Source organism: Cebus imitator, unplaced genomic scaffold (assembly GCF_001604975.1).
Source record: "Cebus imitator isolate Cc_AM_T3 unplaced genomic scaffold, Cebus_imitator-1.0 Scaffold659, whole genome shotgun sequence".
Lineage (NCBI taxonomy): Eukaryota > Metazoa > Chordata > Mammalia > Primates > Cebidae > Cebus > Cebus imitator.
This window is the reverse complement of record NW_016107974.1, coordinates 433,172-454,540: the sequence shown is the minus strand read 5'-3', so window position 1 is coordinate 454,540 and position 21,369 is coordinate 433,172. Positions and strand designations below refer to the sequence as shown.

The 21,369-nt window shown below is 35.0% G+C and overlaps 1 protein-coding gene across 10 annotated transcripts in view; it reads left to right on the top strand.

Moving 5' to 3' along the window:
- The window catches only part of AHI1 (Abelson helper integration site 1), a 232,790-nt gene that overhangs the window by 124,967 nt on the left and 86,454 nt on the right, over positions 1 to 21,369 (top strand). For 7 of the 10 annotated variants that reach the window (XM_037734767.1, XM_037734766.1, XM_037734769.1 and 4 more), the window contains one exon: positions 1,369 to 1,489. In XM_037734767.1, the coding sequence (XP_037590695.1) occupies positions 1,369 to 1,489 (121 nt within the window). The other 3 variants (XM_037734770.1, XM_037734771.1, XM_017518143.2) reach the window with 3 other exon arrangements.

The following is a 21,369-nucleotide window of genomic DNA, read 5'->3' as shown; positions in this document are numbered from 1 at the left end:
TCAGTGGATTTTGATAGAATTTTTAAAGCTGGATAATATTTTAGGACTGATGTGGTATTTGACCCCTCCAACTACTTTGGAAAATACTTTTATTTTTTAATGAAATGGCATAATATTTTAGGTACTTTAGAACTATATTAACATATGGTCTTAATTGACTTTCTCACCAAATTTGCTATCTCTTCGCTCTGAGAGAAAAACCTAAACTGAGATACACTGTTTATTATCACTATTTAAAAACAAAAAATAGAAAAAAAAATCACAAACATGGAAATGGTGAATCAGATAAAGGGCATGTAACCAGAGCCCTGTATTATCTTATACAGAACATCACAAGGGAATTTTTAAATACTTGCACAGTAGAAGTCCTCTGTATGGTTTTCATTATTTAAACAAAAAATGGGAAAGAGGCTCTTTTAATATGGTAATATTTTTATGCCATAAATTATTATTTTGTTAATTTATAGATTACATTTTTTAGGTGGATTAGAAAACCAGACTATCAATTTCCCCAAAATAGGTCACATTTTGTTGCACTTCTTGAAAGTAATAAAGCAGATATAAGGAATGATTTGTTAATAATTTAAAAAATATTTTTTTTCTGAAACTAATTCTGATTGACAAGATGAATTTATTTATAAACATTTTAGGCTTTTTTAATGAACTATTCTTTAGTTTCCTACAAGAGCTGTAGTTATAAAGTGTCGTTTATTGCTCATTTCATTTCTGTGAGGCTAGTGTGCACTCAGATAATCATACTACGTTTATATGTTCTATAACATTGTATTTACTTACAGAAATTTTGCTTGATTGTTATTTCAACGATATGCTTAAACAGTATCCTAAGAATAAGGTGTTTTGATGCAATGGAAACTATTTCACATGCAAGTTAGGTTACAGCTGTGTTATCTGTGTCACCATGATGTATATAAACATGAGTAGTACAGGTGTTTTCTGTGTATCTCTGAAAAGGAAGTACATGCTATTTCACTAAAATGCTAGAGAGATGTGAATGTGAAACATTTTCACTGTTTCTTAACTGAAACAATCAAGAAGTCATTTTTTGCATTTCTCTTTGCATAACTTAAGACCACTCTAAGTTATTAATAATGTCAGTTCCATGGTAAATTTTAGTAAGGCTGATTTATTTTCATATAGCTATGTTTTCATTACAGTTGTATTTTTTTTTCCTTGATGAAAATGACTCTCTTTTGTAAACTTTACAAACTAACCATGTAAAGCATGACCACTCCTTTTAACTTACAATGTGTCCTGGTTTGTATAATAAACAAATATTTCTCATCCAATTTTTGCATCAGTAATCCAGGAAATTACACTGTAGTTTCTGATTTGTTTTTCCTAATACAGGTCAACAAAAATCTCTCATTTACTTCACCACCAGCGGTTTCCTCACAACGGTCTAAGTTAAAGCCGTCAAACATGCTGACCACCCAAGAGATTCTACATCCGTTTGGTTTCACTCAGACCGGTGAGCCCCTTTCTTACTTTGGCAATTCTTTTAAATGTGCAGATGCTCATTTTGTTTGATGAATGTCACTTCCTTTTTTAGAAATAAAGCTTATAATTGTCGATTTTCACACTGGATGAATTCTATTCTGGCATCTCTTTTTTCCTTAAAATCACCAAACTTATTTCAAAAGTAAGTTTGTATCTGGTAACAGTAGATACATGAAACTATGTTCTATTAACAGATAATAATTTAAAACTAGCAAAACGTGAGTTTTAAGCCTGTATGATGTTAAATCTGATTCAGTTTCCCAATTAAATAAATAACCCATCATAGATGGATAATCCCATGTTATAATTCATTTCAAGGAAAGTCAAGGTAAAATACATTTTGGCGGAAATAGGATGCAGCCTGTGGTGATATCACATCCCATTAAAGGGCAGATTAACAAAATATGCAAAAAAAAAAAGCTTGTACAAAACTATACTGAATCACTAAAGTAAACTATACAATTGTTTGGCTAATGTTTTAAATGAGTTTGAATATGGTTTTCAAAGGACCTCCAAGGAAAAATATCTAAGTGAGAAATGTTTGTGGTATTGAAAGATGACTTTTTCTGGTCACTAGCTATATGTTTTTGACATTATTTTTTCTGTTACTGAATTATTTCAGAAAGGTAAGAAAGCTGGAAATAACAAAACAATTATCTTCCACAAAAATTATAAGAAGAAAATTTGAGTATGAGAAGATCAACATAATTTACTTAGAAATTTGGGGACAATATATACCACTTTTTTACCTTGAAAGTATTTGGAATTTACATATACAAGTTACTTTAATATTGCTGTATAGGTTACATGTTATAGTGAGAAAATACCTGGATTCACAATTCTTATGTTCAACCCGGGCTGTGCCGTTTATAACCCTTATTACCTGCAAACCTTAGACTCTTCATTTGAAAACTGAAAATGATGTTTATATTATATATTGTTGAAGTTTAAATGAGATAGCATATATGAAAACACTATAAGCATAAGGTGCTGTATGAATATAACATTTATATTGTAAACATGATGAATATGTATAAGCTAACTTTGAACTACTTTGAAATCTAATGTCAAATCACTATAATAATTAATAACAAATACCTCAAACCTTAGAAATTTTTAATTTCGAGGGTTGCAGATATCTTCCAGAAACTCAAAGTAATAGATTGGCCATTGTTATTTCCAGTGGAGCTGCATCATGTACTACCTCTTTAGACTTGTTCTTTTCACTCTAAATAGATGCTCGGCTTCAGAACTTGTCATTTTATGACTAGGAGGGAGGGAACCTCTCTCCACCACTCTATCCCTACCAACTATCTTGGAGCAAACTTTTCATTCCACAATCCAGGATTAAAGGCTTAGAAGGTAAATATCTGGTTGAGTTAATATACTGTTTAAAATTCATTTAAGCAGTATTGTATGTCTGGTTCTCCCAACAAGGTATAGATAATAGATATATAATATGTTTTTTTTCATTTTTTGTAAAGGGAAATAGCAGAGGGAATAGATAGGAAGGCCTTTGAAATGGGAAGAAGGATTACCACCCACTGAGACAGATAAGGAAAAAAGGGAAAGCTGGATATGATAAAGGCAAGCCTTTCAAACTTCACAGCTATACGTAGGATTGGCTCCATTTCCCTTCAGCTTCCATGGCCATGTGGGCCATAAGAGAGTTATTTATATACCTGCACATACTATCTCAGAAGCATGGCCATTAAACCATTTGGTTACTAATATGCCTAACCTCATTTTAAGGCATATCTTTCTTAGAAATGTCATTGAGATGTCACTGAACAGAAAAATTGCAAAAGCATAATATGTAGTCTACTTCAAAATGGCCAAATTAATCTCTTTTATTAAGAAGGCAGACTTTATGAAAAAAATCCTGCCTTAGGAACCAGGTGAGCTAATTTTCAGACCTAACTCTATTTCTAAATGTAGAATCTTGAGCAGTTTCTTCAGGCCAGAGTTTTCTTGTCCCTCCAGATAAATGAGGGCTCTGGCTTTGGTGAATTTCTGTCTTAAAAATTCTGTGGTTCTATTCAGTGTTCAAATCAGTTTGTAAAGTGGATAAATACTTAAATGTTGATTGTACAAATAATCTATTAGAATCTGAAATACATAACTACAGAAACAAATCATGTAAATAGAGTGTTTAAAAATAAAAATTTTACTGGAAACCTATCTGAAAGATGCAAGTCATGTCTATCAGTGTTTGCTTTGGACAGTATAAGAGAAAGCTATCTAAACAGAGCTAGTAAGTATGAGCCCAGTAGCGCTCATGCTAGGAGACTTAACAGTAGGAGTTGATTTTACATATGTAAGTGGGTTTACATGCTAGAGTGCTATACTCTCGAGTGGGTTTATGTTCTGTTGTAACTTCTATTGACCTTATTCAAGCTGAGTTCTAGATAATGGAGGCTACTAGAAAAGTAAACATTTCTCTCTTCTTTGGTTTGTGTTCCTCACAATTTCTAGAACACTTTATTTATTCATTCTAAAATCATTTTAAGTGACCACTTTGTTTAAGTCCCTCTTCTTAGCATATGGAGTAAATGTTAGAGTCTCTGCCTTCAGGAACCTCTAGTCTGGCTAGGGAGACAAATAAGTATGCAACAAATTAAGTCAGAATGTGACAAATTCTGAAATCACAGTATAAACAAAATGTCCCAAGAATAAAGAGGGATAGGAGAGCTAAAATATTCTCAAACTTTACCTATTCAAATAGAACTCTTAATTTTTTACCCCAAAAACCCTTCCCTCCACCTCCTTGTTCCCTGCTACCAAGTCTTCCTAATCCCAGTACTCCATAGCACCATTTACCTAGTTATTTAGGGATAACTTAACCGGGAGCCATTCTTTTTTTCTTTTTTTTTTTTTCTTTTGAGATGGAGTCTCACTCTGTTGCCCAGGCTGGAGTGCAGTGGCATGATCTCAGCTCACTGCAACCTCTGCCTCCTGGATTCAAGCAATTCTCTTGCCTCAGCCTCTCAAGTAGCTGGGACTGCAGGTGTGTACCAACACACCCAACTAATTTTTTGTATTTTTAGTAGAGACGGGGTTTCACTGTGTTAGCCAGGATGGTCTCGATCTCCTGACTTTTGTGATCCTCCTGCCTGGGCCTCCCAACATGCTAGGATTATAAGTGTGAGCCACTATGCCCGGCTGCCATTCTTGATTACTCCTTTTCTCTCAACTTCCTTCTTTCCCATTTGCCCATGCTGTATTTAGAGTTCAGCCAATCTTTCTTCCCAACTACAAAATCTCATTACAGTGGTTGCTGTACCTATTGCAGTAGCCCTGAATAAAGCCTTTCTTACTGTGCTTTCACAAGTATCATAGAATAATTTTTTTCTTTTAACAATACATACAAGAGTGCTTGACATGGCTAGGGAGTGGTTTGAGTCTTGGTTTAACTGGAAAAGGTGAGATGAATGTGTTTAAGGAGAACTAAGTTTGTAGAGGTAGATTGGGTCAGATCATACCACACTGACAAATTCACATTTTATTCTCTAGATCAGGGGTACCTACTTGCCCCACCCCCTGCCCCCACACCCCCAGGTGCACAGCAGGAGGTGAGTGGTGGGGCTGGGAGCATTACTACCTGAACTCTGCCTCCTGTCACATCAGAGACAGCATTAGATTCTGCTGTGAACTGCACATGTTAGGGATCTAGGTTGTGAGCTCCTCAGGAGGATCTAATGCCTGATCTGAGGTGGAATAGTTTCATCCTGAAACCTTTCCCTTTTCCTCATCCCCCGCCCCCAATCCATGGGAAAATTGTGTTCCATGAACCTGGTCCCTGGTGCCAAAAATGTTGGGCACTGCTGCTCTAGGTTAAGGAATTATTCAAGGAATAAATATAAAAGGGATATTCTAAAATGTATTTTTTCTTTGAATACAGCTGACATCTGTATGAGGAATAGGTTGCCAGAAAACTTGGATACAGCTCCTATGAGATGCTTATTTTAGGAACTGTTCATTAAGCTGTTACTCCAAGTTCTTAATAACAAATCAGCTAATCCTATAAAAATTAAAACTATAGCATCTTCCCTGAGTAATTTTTATAAGAAAGAAAATAATTTTAATATTTTTTGTTAAATTGTAGGGCATAGCCCATATAAATGCCTCACCATGTAGTAAACATTTTATATTTTATCTCAAAACTCTTTCCATACTTTCCTAGTGTAATGAAGAAAATCTATAAAACAATAACAGCAACTTGCATTTGTATAAAAATTTATAAAGCACTTTCATATATATCCTTATTTGATCCTCAACAAAACTCTCTGAAAAGTAGGGTAAACATGAAAGTCATAGGGAGTGAAATCATTTTAGAGCTTCTGAGACATTAAAACTTTTATTACTCAATTTCTGTACAGTGAAACTGAGAATCAGAGAGGCTGACTTAACTAGAATTCACATAGCTAGTGGCAGTCATGTCTAGTTCAGGACTGCTCATCCTCACCATACCAAACTGCCTATTCCTGGAGGAGGGTACAAGTTTAGGGAGGTGCGGTGGGCTCCCTGCTCACAGCCCTCAGGGAGACTGTGTGTAGAGCCACTCCTTCATTAGTTGTCCTGCCACATTGCCAAGTAAGCCCTCTGGCTAGTGGCTATTATCTCCCTTTTTTTTACTAGCTATAGAGTTCTAAGATATATTGCAAAATAATAATATGAACAGTAGCAACTCTTTGCTGTGGTTTTTGAGACTGAGGTGTCAAGGAGGACATCCTATGTTCTGAGGATTAATAAATTTACATCTGTCTTTGATCTTTAAATGTAATTCTGTTTGTCAGTTGTTAGATTTTTTAAGGCTGAATTTCCAGTAATTATGGTATGTAGTCTCTAGTCAAATCAACAGGCTCTGTACAGAGAAGTTTTATTCTGTGTTATTTTATCTAAAATCCGGATTACATTCAACCATCTGAAGAGTCCCTACTATAGAACAGGGGTGTCCAATCTTTTGGCTTACTAGGGTCACATTGGAAGAAAAATTGTCTTGGAGCACAAATAAAATACACAATACTAATGATGGCTGATAACAACAACAACAACAAATAACGCAAAAAAAAAATCTTACAATGTTTTAAGAAAGTTTATGAATTTATTTTGGGCTGTATTCAAAGCCATCCTGGGCCACATGTGGCCTGTGGGCCATGGGTTAGACAAGCTTACCATAGAGCTAAGTTTTAAAATGTGGATTATTCAGTAATAAAATCAATCACTTTTATGGGTAGGTAGAGGAGAGAGATTAGCAGAAAGTGTTACTACTAGCAATAGGGTAATTGTATCATCTTTGCATGTTTATATTTGAGGGACAGCATATTTCATTTTTATGTTCTTTTGTATATTTTCACAGCATTGCTCTAAAAATTAAATTTAATTCATATTAAATAGATGATTCAAACAAAAGAAAATGAATCATTTTATTAATATGACTTTATTCATGCACCCTTCCATATTTATTAATTATAAACTTGTAGTGTGGTGGTAGGGATGACATAATTTTTTAAAACTATCAATAGTTCCTGCCTTCTCCAAATTTTATTTGTGTTCTCCATTAGACCCTGGTAAACTATATTAAACTTGATAACTAACCATTTAATCTAATTATTTGTCATACCCTGTTTTCCTTCACAGTGAAAATATTTGATTTAAACAAAATCATAAAATTGCTCAGTGACTTTGGTATTGGTTAAGAGATCTGTCAAGCAAAGTCTTGTGCTTCTACATGTTGAATAATATTTGAAGAACTATGTTTCTTTTTTTTTTTTTTAAACATGGAGTCTCGCTCTTGTCACCCAGGCTGGAGTGCAATGGTGTGGTCTCGGCTCACTGCAACCTCTGGGTTCCAGTGATTCTCGTGCCTCAGCCTCCTGAGTAGCTGGGATTACAGGAGCCCACCACCACACCTGGCTAACTTTTATATTTTTAGTAGAGGCAGGGTTTCACCATTTTGGCCAGCTGGTCTGGAACTCCTGACCTCAAGTGATCTGCCCACCTTGGCCTCCCAAAGTGCTGGGATTACAGGCGTGAGCCACCACACACAGCCAAAGAACTGTATTTTTTCATTCATTTTGTGTTTCTTTGAAAGTATATACTTAAATTCCCTTGACCAGCTCTTAAAATTGAGAGCTGTTTTTTCAGTTAAACTTTTTAGTTTTTAAGGTTTTAGTATTTATTAAAGTTTCGATTTTTATAGAGAAATATAAATCTTTTTAGATAACTGAAATGTGAAATGAACCTGGATCATAATTTCACCAGAGATACTGTGATATACCTGTATAAACCATTGTAGAAGGTAGATTACATCTAAGCTGGAAACATGATGGTTCTTGTATTTCAAAGAAAAAGCATTTTGGCAAAAATTAGTAATTAGAATGACAATTAATAAACACAGCTGATGGTAAAAGGGGGTTTCCATTTTAAGGAAGGTAAAATGAGCTTCAAAGACTTTCTCATCTCATCAGAATTGGCAGAGTTTTCTCGTAGTATTACTTAATGAACTTTAAACTGTTAATTGAAAAAGAATGTTTGCTTTAAATTCTGGTTTCAAACTTTCAAAATTCCAGTATTTCAGGTGGTAGGCTAGGTGAAAGACATTCATTCACTATTGTAGATTAATAGGTAATCTACAAGATTAACTGATCTCTATAGACAGATGCCCTTAAATGTGTTTTTTGATACTAAAAAGAATCAAAAAATGTTTTTATTATGCAGTTTTTAAAGGCAAGAATTTGTTTTCCAGAGAGTCACTTTGCTGAACTCAACACATGTATATTATGGTGGAAAAAGCACTAGACTAGGGATCAGCCAGCCAAAAGAGCTGAGCCTGACTTGGGATCCCGCCACTTCCTAGCTGTTTTGTTAGGCAGTTTTACTTCTCTCTTCAGATAAATGTCTCCACTTTTCCTACTCCATAGAATTTTCAGGATCAATACAATACGTCCAATACTTTGAAACTCATAAAATATTGGGGGAATAAACAGTATGAGGCTATGGGAGGCTCTTTTGATTTTTTTTTTTTTTTTTTAGTTTGAACTTATGCAATTTGCTTAAAAGAATGGAAGAGATCTTATTTTAAGACATGACTTAATAAAATTTGTCAAGTGATTATTACAAGAAAAGGAACATGTCAAAGAGACAAATAATGGATATAGCATTTTTAGAAGCATGCCAAAAAAGACATTAAGATGAAGTAATTTCAAGAAGAAAGTTGTCAAGCATCTTAAACTTGAATAATCCACTAGAACACTTAACTTTCCAAACTTTAGTTTTCTGCATGTGTACCAATCTTAACCCATCTTTGGCATGTAATGAGATAACTTTGAGATTTTTAAGATGATTAAAATCAAAGTACTCTCTCATCTGTGTAATCTGGCCAAAATCTGTATGAGGGCATGGGTTCGGTGAGGGGACAGTCCTTTATTACACAGATGTTAAAATAGAACAAAAGCAACAACAGAGCTCCATTTATTAGCCTCTGTTTCTCTTAGAATTTGACCATCTCTAAGAATAGAATCCACAGAGGCATAAAAAAATCTTGGGGCACTTCATGGAATTCCATTTTGCAACCTGTAGTTTTTCTTCTCTTAAGAAAACACTTTTCAGCCAGGTGCTGTGGCTTATGCCTGTAATTCTAGCACTTTTGGGAGGCAGAGGCGGGAGATCACTTGAGTATAAGAGTTCAAGACCAACTTGGGCAACATGATGATACTCTGTCTCTACAAAAAATACAAAATAGCCAGGTGTAGTGCCATGTGCCTGTAGTCCTAGCTGTTCAAGAGGCTGAGATTGGAGGATCACTTGATCCCTGGAGGTGGAGGCTGCAGTGAGCTGAGATTGTGCCACTGCACTGGGCAACAGAGCAAGACACTGTCTTAAAAAAAAAAAAAAAAAAAAAAAAAGGCCGGGCACGGAGGATCACGCCTATAATCCCAGCACTTTGGGAGGCTAAGGCAGGTGAATTACCTGAGGTCAGGAGTTCAAGACCAGCCTGGCCAACATGGTGAAAACCCCATCTCTACTAAAATTTCAAAAATTAGCCAGGCATGGTGGCAGGCACCTGTAATCCCAGCTATTCGGGATGCTTAGGCACAAAAATCACTTAAACCTAAGAGGCGGAGGTTGCAATGAGCCGAGACCATGCCATTGCACTCCAGCCTACAGCCTGGGTGACAAGAGCAAAACTTCGTCTCAAAGAAAAAAAAAAGAAAGAAGGAAAAGAAAAAAACACTTTTCTGTAGTAGATAACATGAAAATGGGAGAAAGGTTGCTTTTTTACCAAAAATGTTTTGTTACAATTGTCTATTGACAGAAGCAGTGATATGTGGAGGAGCGAACTTCAAATTAGGAATTAACACCAAACTTGTAATTCAGCATTTATCACCCAGAAACCAGTTGATATATTCAACTTCTAAACTGCTTACAGTAGGCCAGTTGATATGCTTAGTGCTAATTGTTCAGATGAAAAATTATAGACCCTGCCTTCAAGGAGTCGACAGCTTTTTGTTAGAAGTAGGTAGTTATACATTGCGGTGTTCTTCCATTGATAAGTGCTAAAACATCATAAAAATAGTAAAAATTTTCTGAATATATTAAAGCCTAACTCAGACGAGTCGGGGTAAGTTAAGAAAGAATTTAGGGCCAGGCACGGTGGCTCACACCTGTAATCCCAGCACTTTGGGAGGCCAAGGTGGTCAGGAGTTCAAGAGGTCAGGAGTTTGAGACCAGCCTGGCCAACATGGTGAAACCTCATTTCTACTAAAAATACAAAAAATTAGCTAGGCGTGGTGGTGGGCGCCTGTAATCCCAGCTACTTGGGAGACTGAGGCAGGAGAATCACTTGAACCTGGGAGGTGGAGATTGCAGCAAGCCAGGATTGTGCCACTGCACTCCAGCCTGGGCCACAGTGTGAGACTCTATCTCAAAAAAAAAAAAAGGAAAGGAAAGAAAGAATTTAAAGACACTGATTTCTGAATCAAGTTTTAAAAGAATCAGTCCCCCTTAAAAAGGGGGGCTGTGGACTGTAGGGTTGAGGAGAGGGAACAGCTTATGAAGTTTTTCATATATAAAATGGAGATTCTGATGCCTCATTTCCTGCTTTTCAGAAAGGCTGTTGTAGTGATCTACTGCGATGACAAGCACTATGAAGTCACTTTTTAGGTGACTAAGCAAACCAAATGTATGTTACTACTATTATCTTTAATTTATGTAGCATTAATTCAGCAAAGGTAGCTTAATTTTTTAAAAAAGTTGTGATAAAAATGAAGACAACACGATAAAAACCTATATATGTCAGGCAGGTGGTCAGACTTCCTTAATCATCCTAATTCTGTTCCATCTAATCTACTGAGGACCAAGAATTACTCCTAAAGCTAATGTTGATTTCATTTCATACCCTTCTAGCTGCCAATCAATACCAAAATCTTGACCGTGTGACAATTGCCATATTTGGATTTTTCTGTTAATCACATGAATTTTTCCTTTACATGACTATTTTTATTCTCCTTCCACAAATCCTTTGTTAGGATTTCTTATTGTTATAATGGGATTCTCTAAAACTGATATTTGATTGGTACGTTGAGTATAAGGGGCCATTTTAATATCAATATCAGTATTATACTAAGTAATTATCCAGTGAACTGAGTTAATCTACCAGTTAAGTATTAAAACTTATTCCTTACTTGCAGGCTGGGTATGGTGGCTCATGTCTATAATCCCAATACTTTGGGAGGCCGAGGCAGGTGGATCATTTGAGGTCAGAAGTTCAAGACCAGCCTAACCAACTTGGTGAAACCCCATTTCTACTAAAAATATAAAAATTAGCCAGGCATGGTGGCAGGCACCTGTAATCCCAGCTACTTGGGGAGGCTCAGGCACGAGAATCACTTGAACCCAGGAGGCGGGGGTTGCAGTGAGCCAAGAGCATGCCACTGCACTCCAGCCTGGGCAACAGAGTGAGACTCCATCTCAAAAAAAATAAAAAACAAAACAAAATTTATTCATCACTTGTAATAAAAGCCCCTGTATCCTTAATGATAAATGCCACTTGAACCTGTGTTTCTCAACATGTTAATAATTTAAAATATACTCTACATACTTGTTAGGTCCTAATTTAGAATCATTTTTATTAGCTCCAGAGAATATTAATTTTCTTAATGGATGCTTCTTCATATACAGGGATATGCAGTTAGTGTCCACCTTGAGATATTAAATTTCTCCTAATGCTGTCTGAGGGGAGAATGTGAATGCAAACTTTTCTTATTTAAATTAACAGAGTCAAATGAGCTTGAATCTGCTCACTATTTCCTAGCCATTTATTTTGTAAGAAACTATTTTATATGGTTTCAGTCTTATAATTGCAACTTTTTCCCATTCTGTTAAAAGTAGAAAACTTCATTTAAGCATTTCTTCTTTCAGTCACATTTATTTGCAAATGTGATATGAAAAAATGTGACTGAAAAAAAACGAAAAGCTTAAACTAAGTTGAAAGAAGATTTTAAATGAAACAATTCAGTTATCACCTAAGCAGAAAGTGTATTGAGAACTTCATATATATGGCTAGGACAAATTAACTGGCAGTGTGTATTTAAGGTAAACAGGTAAAATGAATGGGTCCACCTATGATACTACCATGCAAGTTGCCAAAATGAGAGTAACTGGGAGAGTGTATCCACTCTAAGAAGGCTACATGCTTTCCAAATGGTTCACTCTATTGTTTTTAGAGAAAATTCCACTGTGGTTTTTGTTTTGTTTTTGTTCTTGTTTTTTGGCAGGCTGTTAATGCCCGGCATCCTTCATTTTCGGGGATTTCACAGCCTGTTTAGCTTAGGTATTGTACAAATGAACCTGCTGTTACTTCTGGTTTTTGTTCAGGTTTTCACCCTTCCAAATATGCTCATTCCAAATTCCCAGGTTTTGTAGTCAGCTTCTCTATCTACTTCAGCCCTCCAATACTATTTTCAGACAGATGTTTCTAATCGTTTTCCATCTTCTATAAATTTGTTGAAATCTCTATTCTCTCCTTTTCAAGCTCAAAAGTGACCTTTTCTTTGCAATTCTAGTGGTCAATTCTTTGTTCTTATCTTACTTGACCTATCAGCAGCATTTGACACATTTGATCACTTCTAAATACATGTTTTCTGGGATACCACATTCTCTTGGCTTTCCTCTTATCTCAGCCACTCTTTATTCTCTTTTGCTAATTCTTCCTCTTTTCTTCCATTAATTTCTTCTATTATTGTTTCACTGCAATTTGACCCTTTTTTATTCCCTATATATGCCCACTCCTTTGGTGATCTCATGACTTTAAATAAAACTCATATGCCAGCGATTCTCAAATGTTTATCTTCAACCCCATACCTCTTTTCTGAACTCTAGATATACATGGTCCATTGTGGTAGCTAGAGGCTAGTATAACATAGGAACTAAATTTTAATTTTATTTCATTTTAACTAACTTACTCTTTTTTGAAATGGATTCTTGCTCTGTCATCCAGACTGGAGTGCAGTGGTACGATCTTGGCTCACTGTAACCTCCGCCTCCCAGGTTCAAGTGATTCTCCTGCCTGTCTCAACCTCCTGAGTAACTGGGTCTACAGGTGCCCGCCACCATGCACAGCTAGTTTTTGTATTTCTAGTAGAGACAGGGTTTCACCATGTTGGTCAGGCTGGTGTTAAACACCTGACCTCAGGTGATCTGCTCTCCTCAGCCTCCCAAAGTGCTGGAATTATAGGTGTGAGCCACCACTCCTGGCCAATTCACATTTTAAAAACCACCTCTGGCCAGTAGCTATCATATGGGCCAGTACAGGTTTATAAAATCCACTTCATTATCTGACTCCCGAAAAATCAGGTATTACAGTAGATTACCAGTTTTTTTAAAAAAAAAAACTGAATGCAAGTAACACATTTAATAATAAAACCTCCCTAAATGTTGAAGTCATTTTGTGGTGGTATTTGATCATCATGATTTTGAAAATGTTGTTAATAAGCAATTTTGATTAGCTTGACTAGGGACTCTAGAAGTATCTTATTTTTCCTATTTAAATAAATATATGAGATTCTGGTAGCACTTAGCCAGAGATCAGAGCATTTGTATTTAGTTCGAGATTCTGTTGCTTAATGCTGTGACTTAAGCAAGTTACTATTCCATTTCAGTGACCTGTCATTTGAAAATAGAGGATATGTTTACTACAAGTGAAAGTTTTTAAATACAAAGATTTGTTTGTCTTATAGTGCTATAAGAATAGCAGATTATATCTTCATAACTATGTTCAGAACTACTTTAATCATTGAACGTTTTATTTTCAATTTATCTAATTTCCCACTAAATTTTAGAAAGGGAAAACACTATGTTCCTAGAACTAAACCTAGTAAATATCTTACGTTAAAATCTATATTCCTTTGTACATATGTATTATTTCTAAATATAACCTTCAGGCATACTGTTTGAAAACATTTCAGTAAGTGGTTTTCGTTACATAAAGTAGAAGACTTTAAAGGTTTCAAATACTTTATCGAAATGTAATTTATACCATGGTGAAAGTAGTATATGTTGCAATTCACTGCTTTCCCTCTAGGGTAAAGGAAACTCAGTAATCAATTTACTCAAAGGTGAGAATTGAAGAAAGAATTACAACAATGCCATATGGTTGCAACAGGTGAGATGAGAGGGTTAGTTATAAAATGGCTAAATTATTTTGACCAAGCATACCTTTTTTTTTTTTTTGTAGTTTGAGAATATGGCTACATTAATACAGTTTACTATCAACCATGAAATTCATTTTACAATTTCATGATCTCAAATCAAAATTGACAGTTCAGTTTTTAAGATAATTAGGCATACAAAATGATATTATAGAATATATTTCCAAATATGTAGATTTTAAAATAGGTTTTTTATAACTTTTTTTTCTCATAATACACTTAATAAATGTCTTTGTAGAAAATGAGTATTCTGTTCTGGCTGAGCAAGATGGCTCACACCTGTAATCCCAACACCGAGGCGGGTTATCACTTGAGCCTAGGAGTTCGTGAACAACCTCGGAAACATATTGGGACCCTGTCTCTTTAGAAAATATTTTTTTTAATTATCCAGGAGTGGTGGCACATGCCTGTGGTCCCAGCTACTCAGAAGGCTGAAGCAGGGGAGTATCGATTGAACCCAGGAGATTGAGATTACAATGAACCATGATCGTGCCACTGCACTCCAGCCTGGATGACAGAGCAAGACCCTGTCTCAAAAAAAAAAAAAAAAAAGAAAAGAAAAGAAAATGAATATCATAATTTTAAGCCATTCTTCAATTGCTAGATCTTATGATCTTTAGTTCTTCACTATTATAGCGTATATATTTATATATACAAAATGTTGGCCACGTTTCTGATAACCAAAAAAAATTTTAATTGACAGTTGCAATAAAAGCTATTTTCTCTAAATTGATCATATACACTTGTTTTCATATTTCATATCAGTGTTCGTTTCAGCCATTATGTTGTGTGATTCTGTGGCAAGGGATCCAATTTTTAAAAAATAACATATATGTGTATATATATATATGTATGTATGTATATGTATTTTTTTTTTTCGCTAATTTTGCTTAGAATGGACACTACCTGGAACCAAGCAAGCAGCTCTTCATGTTTTCTCCTCTGGGGGAAAAATGAAATAGCATTTGTATCACAAAAATAATAGGTTTTTTTGGTTTTCTTTGTAAATCCCTATGTCTCAAAGTAACTTTTTAAAAAATCTGTAACAAGAAATTTCGAGGTTTAAACATTTTAGTTTGTGTCTACTGAAAGCTCTGGAAATTCAGAAGAAGGCAGCTATCTAAGTTCTCATTTACTCTTAGTCAGGTTATAATCTGCTAAAACTATACTCAGAATAGCCCTAAGGTTTCCCTTAGAGAAGTGAAGTGCATACTTTTGCATTTTGTGGTTTAGTCAGTTTGGTCTGGATAGTGAACAGTCTGATATAGAATTTACTGGTAATGTTTTCTGGAAATGAATATCTGTCACTTACTGAAGATGCTAACTAACAATGGAAATTAGGTTTAGGAACCAGACCTTCTGGTAATGATAGAGACTTAGAGATAATATTGATTGGTGTTTTCTAGAATTTTAAATGTGCATTTTTAAGAAGCCTTTTCCATGAATGAAAAGTGAATGAAAATGTAAAGAATCACTGTGTTGTTCTTAGTCAGCAACTTGCCTACCAGTGTGAGAGCAAAGTTATTGAGAAATATGGAAAGTGACAAATGACTATATGTGTGACTGGTCATTTTTAAAAAAATAATGTAAGAGAGTTTTATATTATAATGGTTAATCAGTAAAAAGTGGAACATTATTCTTATTTCTGACAATTTATTTTTTTCTTCAACTTTCTCTAAGAAAACATTCAACTGTAATTCATAAGGAATAAAAGTTAAGAATGATTCTGACTCGTTTCCATTCCTGTTTTTTTTAAAAGAACCAGAAATACTATGTTTTAATAGAAGTACTCTAATGAAAATTATTATTCAGTTTAAAAAATAAAGACATTTAATATTTTAAAAAATTAATTGAAGCAGTTCATCAAGCACTGTTTATGGTGAGCCTGCTGTGTGACAGACTCTGCCAAGCAGCAAGAAATGGAAGATGAAAGCTCTCAGAGGCTTTCCAGTCATTTTAGGGAGTTCAGCAGGCAAAGAAGTAGTTAGAGTATGATGGTGGTAAATTCAACAGGGCATTCATATAAAACACTGTGGCAGCACAGAGTGGGGAGTAAATCTGATTAAATGTATCATCCTTATAAAGTTCACTTAGTTTTATGGCCCTGTGTAGAATTTTATATTGCCCATGAAATATACAACAATATCATCTATTTAGGAGTTCTCTAATGATAGCTTAGAACTAGGAATCTGGATTTTGTTGCTGGCCCTTTGTAAGGCTTATGTGTCACAAGACATCTAATGACCTTATTAGTATGCTTGCTTCACATCTGCCTCCCAAGGATAGTATTCTGAGAATAAGTGAGTTTATACTTATAAAAGACTCCAGTTTATTTCATATTAATGTCTATGTGGGTGTGTTTGTATGTATATGGTTTTTTTGTTTTTTGATTTTTTGAGATGGAGTCTCACTCTGTTGCCCAGGCTGGAGTGCAGTGGCGAAATCTCAGCTCACTGCAACCTCTGCCTCCCAGGTTCAATTCATTCTCCTTCCTTAGCCTCCTGAGTAGCTGGGATTACAGGCATGCACCAACACGCCCGGCTAACTTTTTTGTATTGTTAGTAGAGGCACGGTTTCACCATATTGGCCAGGCTGGTCTCGAACCCCTGACCTCGTAGTCTGCCCACCTCAGCCTCCCAAAGTGCTGGGATTACAGGCGTGAGCCACTGCACCCGGCCGTATATGTGTTATTGTATATCCTTGCCACTTTTTTAAAAAGGAATCAAGTCTTTTAACATCTCATTGCTGTTCAATTTGTCTGAGAAATGTAGGGCATGAACAGGTATTTTTGGGGGGGAGCCAACTCAGAATCAGTGAAGCTTGTTTTTTGTAGAAGTCCTCTTTACCTTTTTTTCTTCCCTTTGATAGCGACATTATGAGACATAATGTCATCTCAGTCTTTTTAGTCTGATTTTAAAGTGAAGATTTAACGAAGAGTTGAAAGTAAAACACTTTAAAAGCTAATGATAAAGGCAGTTATAAATGCACATATAACAGGCAATTTAATGTACTTAATGTTCACTGAACTACTATAGGAAAAAATTAATAGCATAATAAGCATTTTTTTTAATTGACTTGTCTTTGCTTTGAGTATGAAAAACTTTTTCTAAATGATTATGCTTATGTTCAAAGTTTAAAAGTTTTCCCTAGAATTTAAAATGTCTCTTTTATGAAAAGACCTGGAAAAATTGGTTCATAGCATCTCACATTCTCAATACCATACCAGTGTAATAGACCAAAAAATGTTTTCCATCTTAAATCCCTTCTTGTTTTAACTTTGTACTTTTTTTAGGGGATGGTGTTGGTTTTATTTTACTTAAAAAGATGTTTAATTTGTACACATGCAGGTACTTGGAATGCAAGATCATTCATACATTCAGTAAGTACCCAATGTGTATTTACATCGTCCCAGGCACTTTTATAGGTGCTCTGAATGTATCAGTGAACAAAATTGGTAAAAATTCACATCTTTGTGTAGCTTACCTTCTAGTGGATAATGACGTTAAGCAAACATAGTCTAGTTATTTCCATCTGGGGAATTGGTTTCAGGACCCTTTTTAGAGCAAGGTCCTTGATTCTCAAGTCCCTGATATAAAATGGATAGTATTTGGATATAACCTACGTACATCACCCTATATACTTTAAATCATCTCTAGATTACTTATAATACCTAATACAATGTAAATGCTATATAAATAGTTGTTGCCCTGTATTGTTTAGGGAATAATGACAAGAAAAAAGTCTATGTGTTCAGTACAGATGCATTTCTTTTCTGAATGGTTTCAGTCCATGATTGGTTGAATCCATGGATACAGAACCCCACAGATACAGAGGGCTGTTAAATAAAAACAGAATAATGGCAAAGCAGGGAAGGGAGTTGCACCTGAGGAGTAGGGTTAGGTTGCTGTTTAAATGGGGTTGTCAGCTTCACAAAGTAGCTGACAATTAAGCAAAATTTTAAAGAATAAAGAAAGGAAACCATGTTGTCTGGGAGAATAGCATCCCCAACCAAGATCCTGAGACAGAAATGTACTTGGTATGCATTTTGAACAGCAAAGAGGTCAGTATATTAGACTGGAGGAAAAAAGGAGGAGAGTAGAAGACATTAAGTCCAGAGAGGTAGCAGCAGGCCCAGATTGTACAGAACCTTATAGAAATAAAGTGCAGAACTCCACCCCATCCCTAGCACTGCTAGTATTCCCTGGAGACCTCTTTTTTAAAAGGTAGGTAGATGGGATTGCATAGTTTGATATTTGCTGTAAGAGGAATGAACAAAATGTATTAGAGAATGCAGATGATATAGTGACAAATTTTGTGTTGGAGAAGATAGTAAGGCCTCATAGAGAAGACAGTATGTGAACTAATTGTAAGATGAAAAGAATCATAAAAGATGTTAGGGCATTCCAGCTAGGAAGGTCAGTTAAAAGGTGATTTAATAATTGAGATAGGAAAAGGAGGTTGAAGTAAGAGAGTGGAGATGTTGAATCATTAACATGGAGGTCTAGATTGTGTTAGGTAGAATTTGAGGGTGCTCTAGGCTTCTAATTTAGGTGAATGACTGGGTAGCAATCCATAAATGAAAATAGGGAAATACAAGAATATTGGCAGGAAGATCATGAATTGTGTTTTGGATATATTGAGTTTGAAATACCCACGAGATATTCTGGTGTTTCTGAAACATGATATCTAATTGCTTGCTCATTCATTTGAACTTCATTTATTAAATATTCTGTGAGTCAAGCTCTGTGCTAGGAACTACACAGTTTTGGAATAGAAGCTTAGCCTGTAGGTATAGTTGAAGGAGTCACTGGTATATGTGTGGTATTTGAGGCCACGGGAGTTAATGAGATAAGCTAGAAGAGGGTATTTAGCGAAAAGAAACTAAGAACTATTAGGGGTGACTGTAAGGTGGATAACTTGGATGTTTGTTACCCAAAAAGACAGTAAGGAAAAAATGGAAGAAACAAGAAAATACAAGAAGCTTCTTTTGGTGTTGTCTTTTTTTTTTTTTGAATTCTGCATTGTAATAACAAAGCTGAGTAAAAAGGAAATGCCAAAATTATAAGTTTACCTTTCTTATCCTGGTTATATTTATACTTTTGATTTTCAGTGCATATAACATGTTGTTAAATCTATATGCTAATCTATTGTTAATCTATTTTCAATCTATAACATTATTAAAATATTAATGTTAAAGACTGATATTAAATTATATTTTAAGGATTGAACACATAAAATTAAAATGTGTTGGCCTTGCCAGTGTAATAAATATGTGATAGACTTTATTGGGAACACACACTACTGGCCTCAGGATATATAGAGCATGTCACAAAGTCTATGATTTAAACAGACTTCAATCCATATTAGAGTTTACTGAGGAAATTTATCAAATGCTAAAAATTGTAGGCAACTCTTTATGGTTTTTAGGTAGAAATTAGTATAGTTGTGTTTGACTGATTATTGGTTATCACAATTAAATTATTTGGGCATTAGTTTAGATGTCTGTTAAATCTCTGCTAACTTTGTGTATTTATTTTATCAGTGAATTTTATTTTTTATGAATATTTGGGAATAAATAATACAGATTATTAAAGACTGGCATAGCCCAGGGAGGTCTTCCCAGAGGTGTGAGTTGCAAATAACTACTCCAAGAGCACATATCTGGCAATTGTCAGAGCCAGTCTTCTAATAAATGCAGAATGGCCCCGGAGTCAGGACCCATTATACTAATAAATTATCCCTTGAGATGTGTTTTTTTCTAATTGTAAAGGAACAAATACTAATCATGGAGAATTATAAATAACTCATACTGCTGATTTGGGACAGTAATTTTCCCCGAAATTACTGTTTTTCAATAAACATAGTAAATGTATTGAGTAATCAACACGTAGAACATAAATATATTTATGCATTAGTTTTTTAGCTTTCTCTTATTTTTAGGAAGGTGATCTGATAAATCCAGAGTTGGAGAAGGAGTGCTTTATTTGTTTTCTAATTGTTTTTAATAATGCTGAGACATTTTTAAAATCTGAACTCAGGCTGGGCTCAGTGGCTCATGTGCCTAGTCTTTGTGAGGTTGAGGCAGGAAGATTGCTTGAGGCCAGTAGTTGAAGACAAGTCTGGGCAACATAGTGAGACCCCGTTACTACAAAAAAAATTTTAAAATTAGCTGAGTGTGGTGGTACATGCTTGTAGTCCCACTTCTTGGGTGGCTAAGGTAGGAGGATCACTTAAGCCCAGAAGATGAAGGCTGTAATGAGCCATGATTATGCCACTGCACTCCATCCGGGGCAACCAAGCAAGACCCTGTTTCTATCAATCAATCAATCAACTCAAAACCAGATTATTCTGCTTATATGGAAGATTTTACAGTGTTCAAAACTGTTCAAAATTCGGTTGCTTACTGTAAGATAATTAATTGTCTATTCAGGCAAAACTGTTGAAGATTCAGTCTGCCTACTATAAGATAATTAAATAAATGTCTATTCAGGGCCTATTATTCCTCAACTTTATTTTGAAATTTTTTTAAACCGTAAAAAATTGGCAAAATGTAAAATAAAACCCCTAAATTTGCATTTGCCTCTTCCTTTCCGAAACTTTATCATACATCTGCTAAAGGAAGGATATTTTACTGTATAACCACAGTACCATTATCATACCTAAGAAAAATAGCAAAGATTCTAATCTAATAAACAGTTTGTATTCAGATTTCCCTAATTGTGTCAAAATGTTTTAAGCAGTTTTTTGTTTATTTGCTTATTTTATTCAGCATCCGATCCTGATTCATATTTAAATTGCTTGTCATGTCATTTGATTATAGTTAATCTAGAATCTTTTTTTTGATTGTTATGACACTGACTTTTTAAAGAGTCTGACTAGACCAACTGTCTTATAAAATGTCCTACATTTTGAATTTATTTCATCCTGATTATATTCAGGCTAAACTTTTTTTGCAAAAATGCTATTTAAAAAATCTAAAAAGTACATGCAAATGATTTGCACTTTTTTGCATTATATCAGGTGCATGTCATGCAGCTTGTCCCACTTTTGGTGTTGTCAAGTGTAGTCCTTAATTAAGGTGGTGAACACCAGATCTCTTCATTGTAAAAATTAAATTTTTTCTTTGTATTTGTTGAGTAAT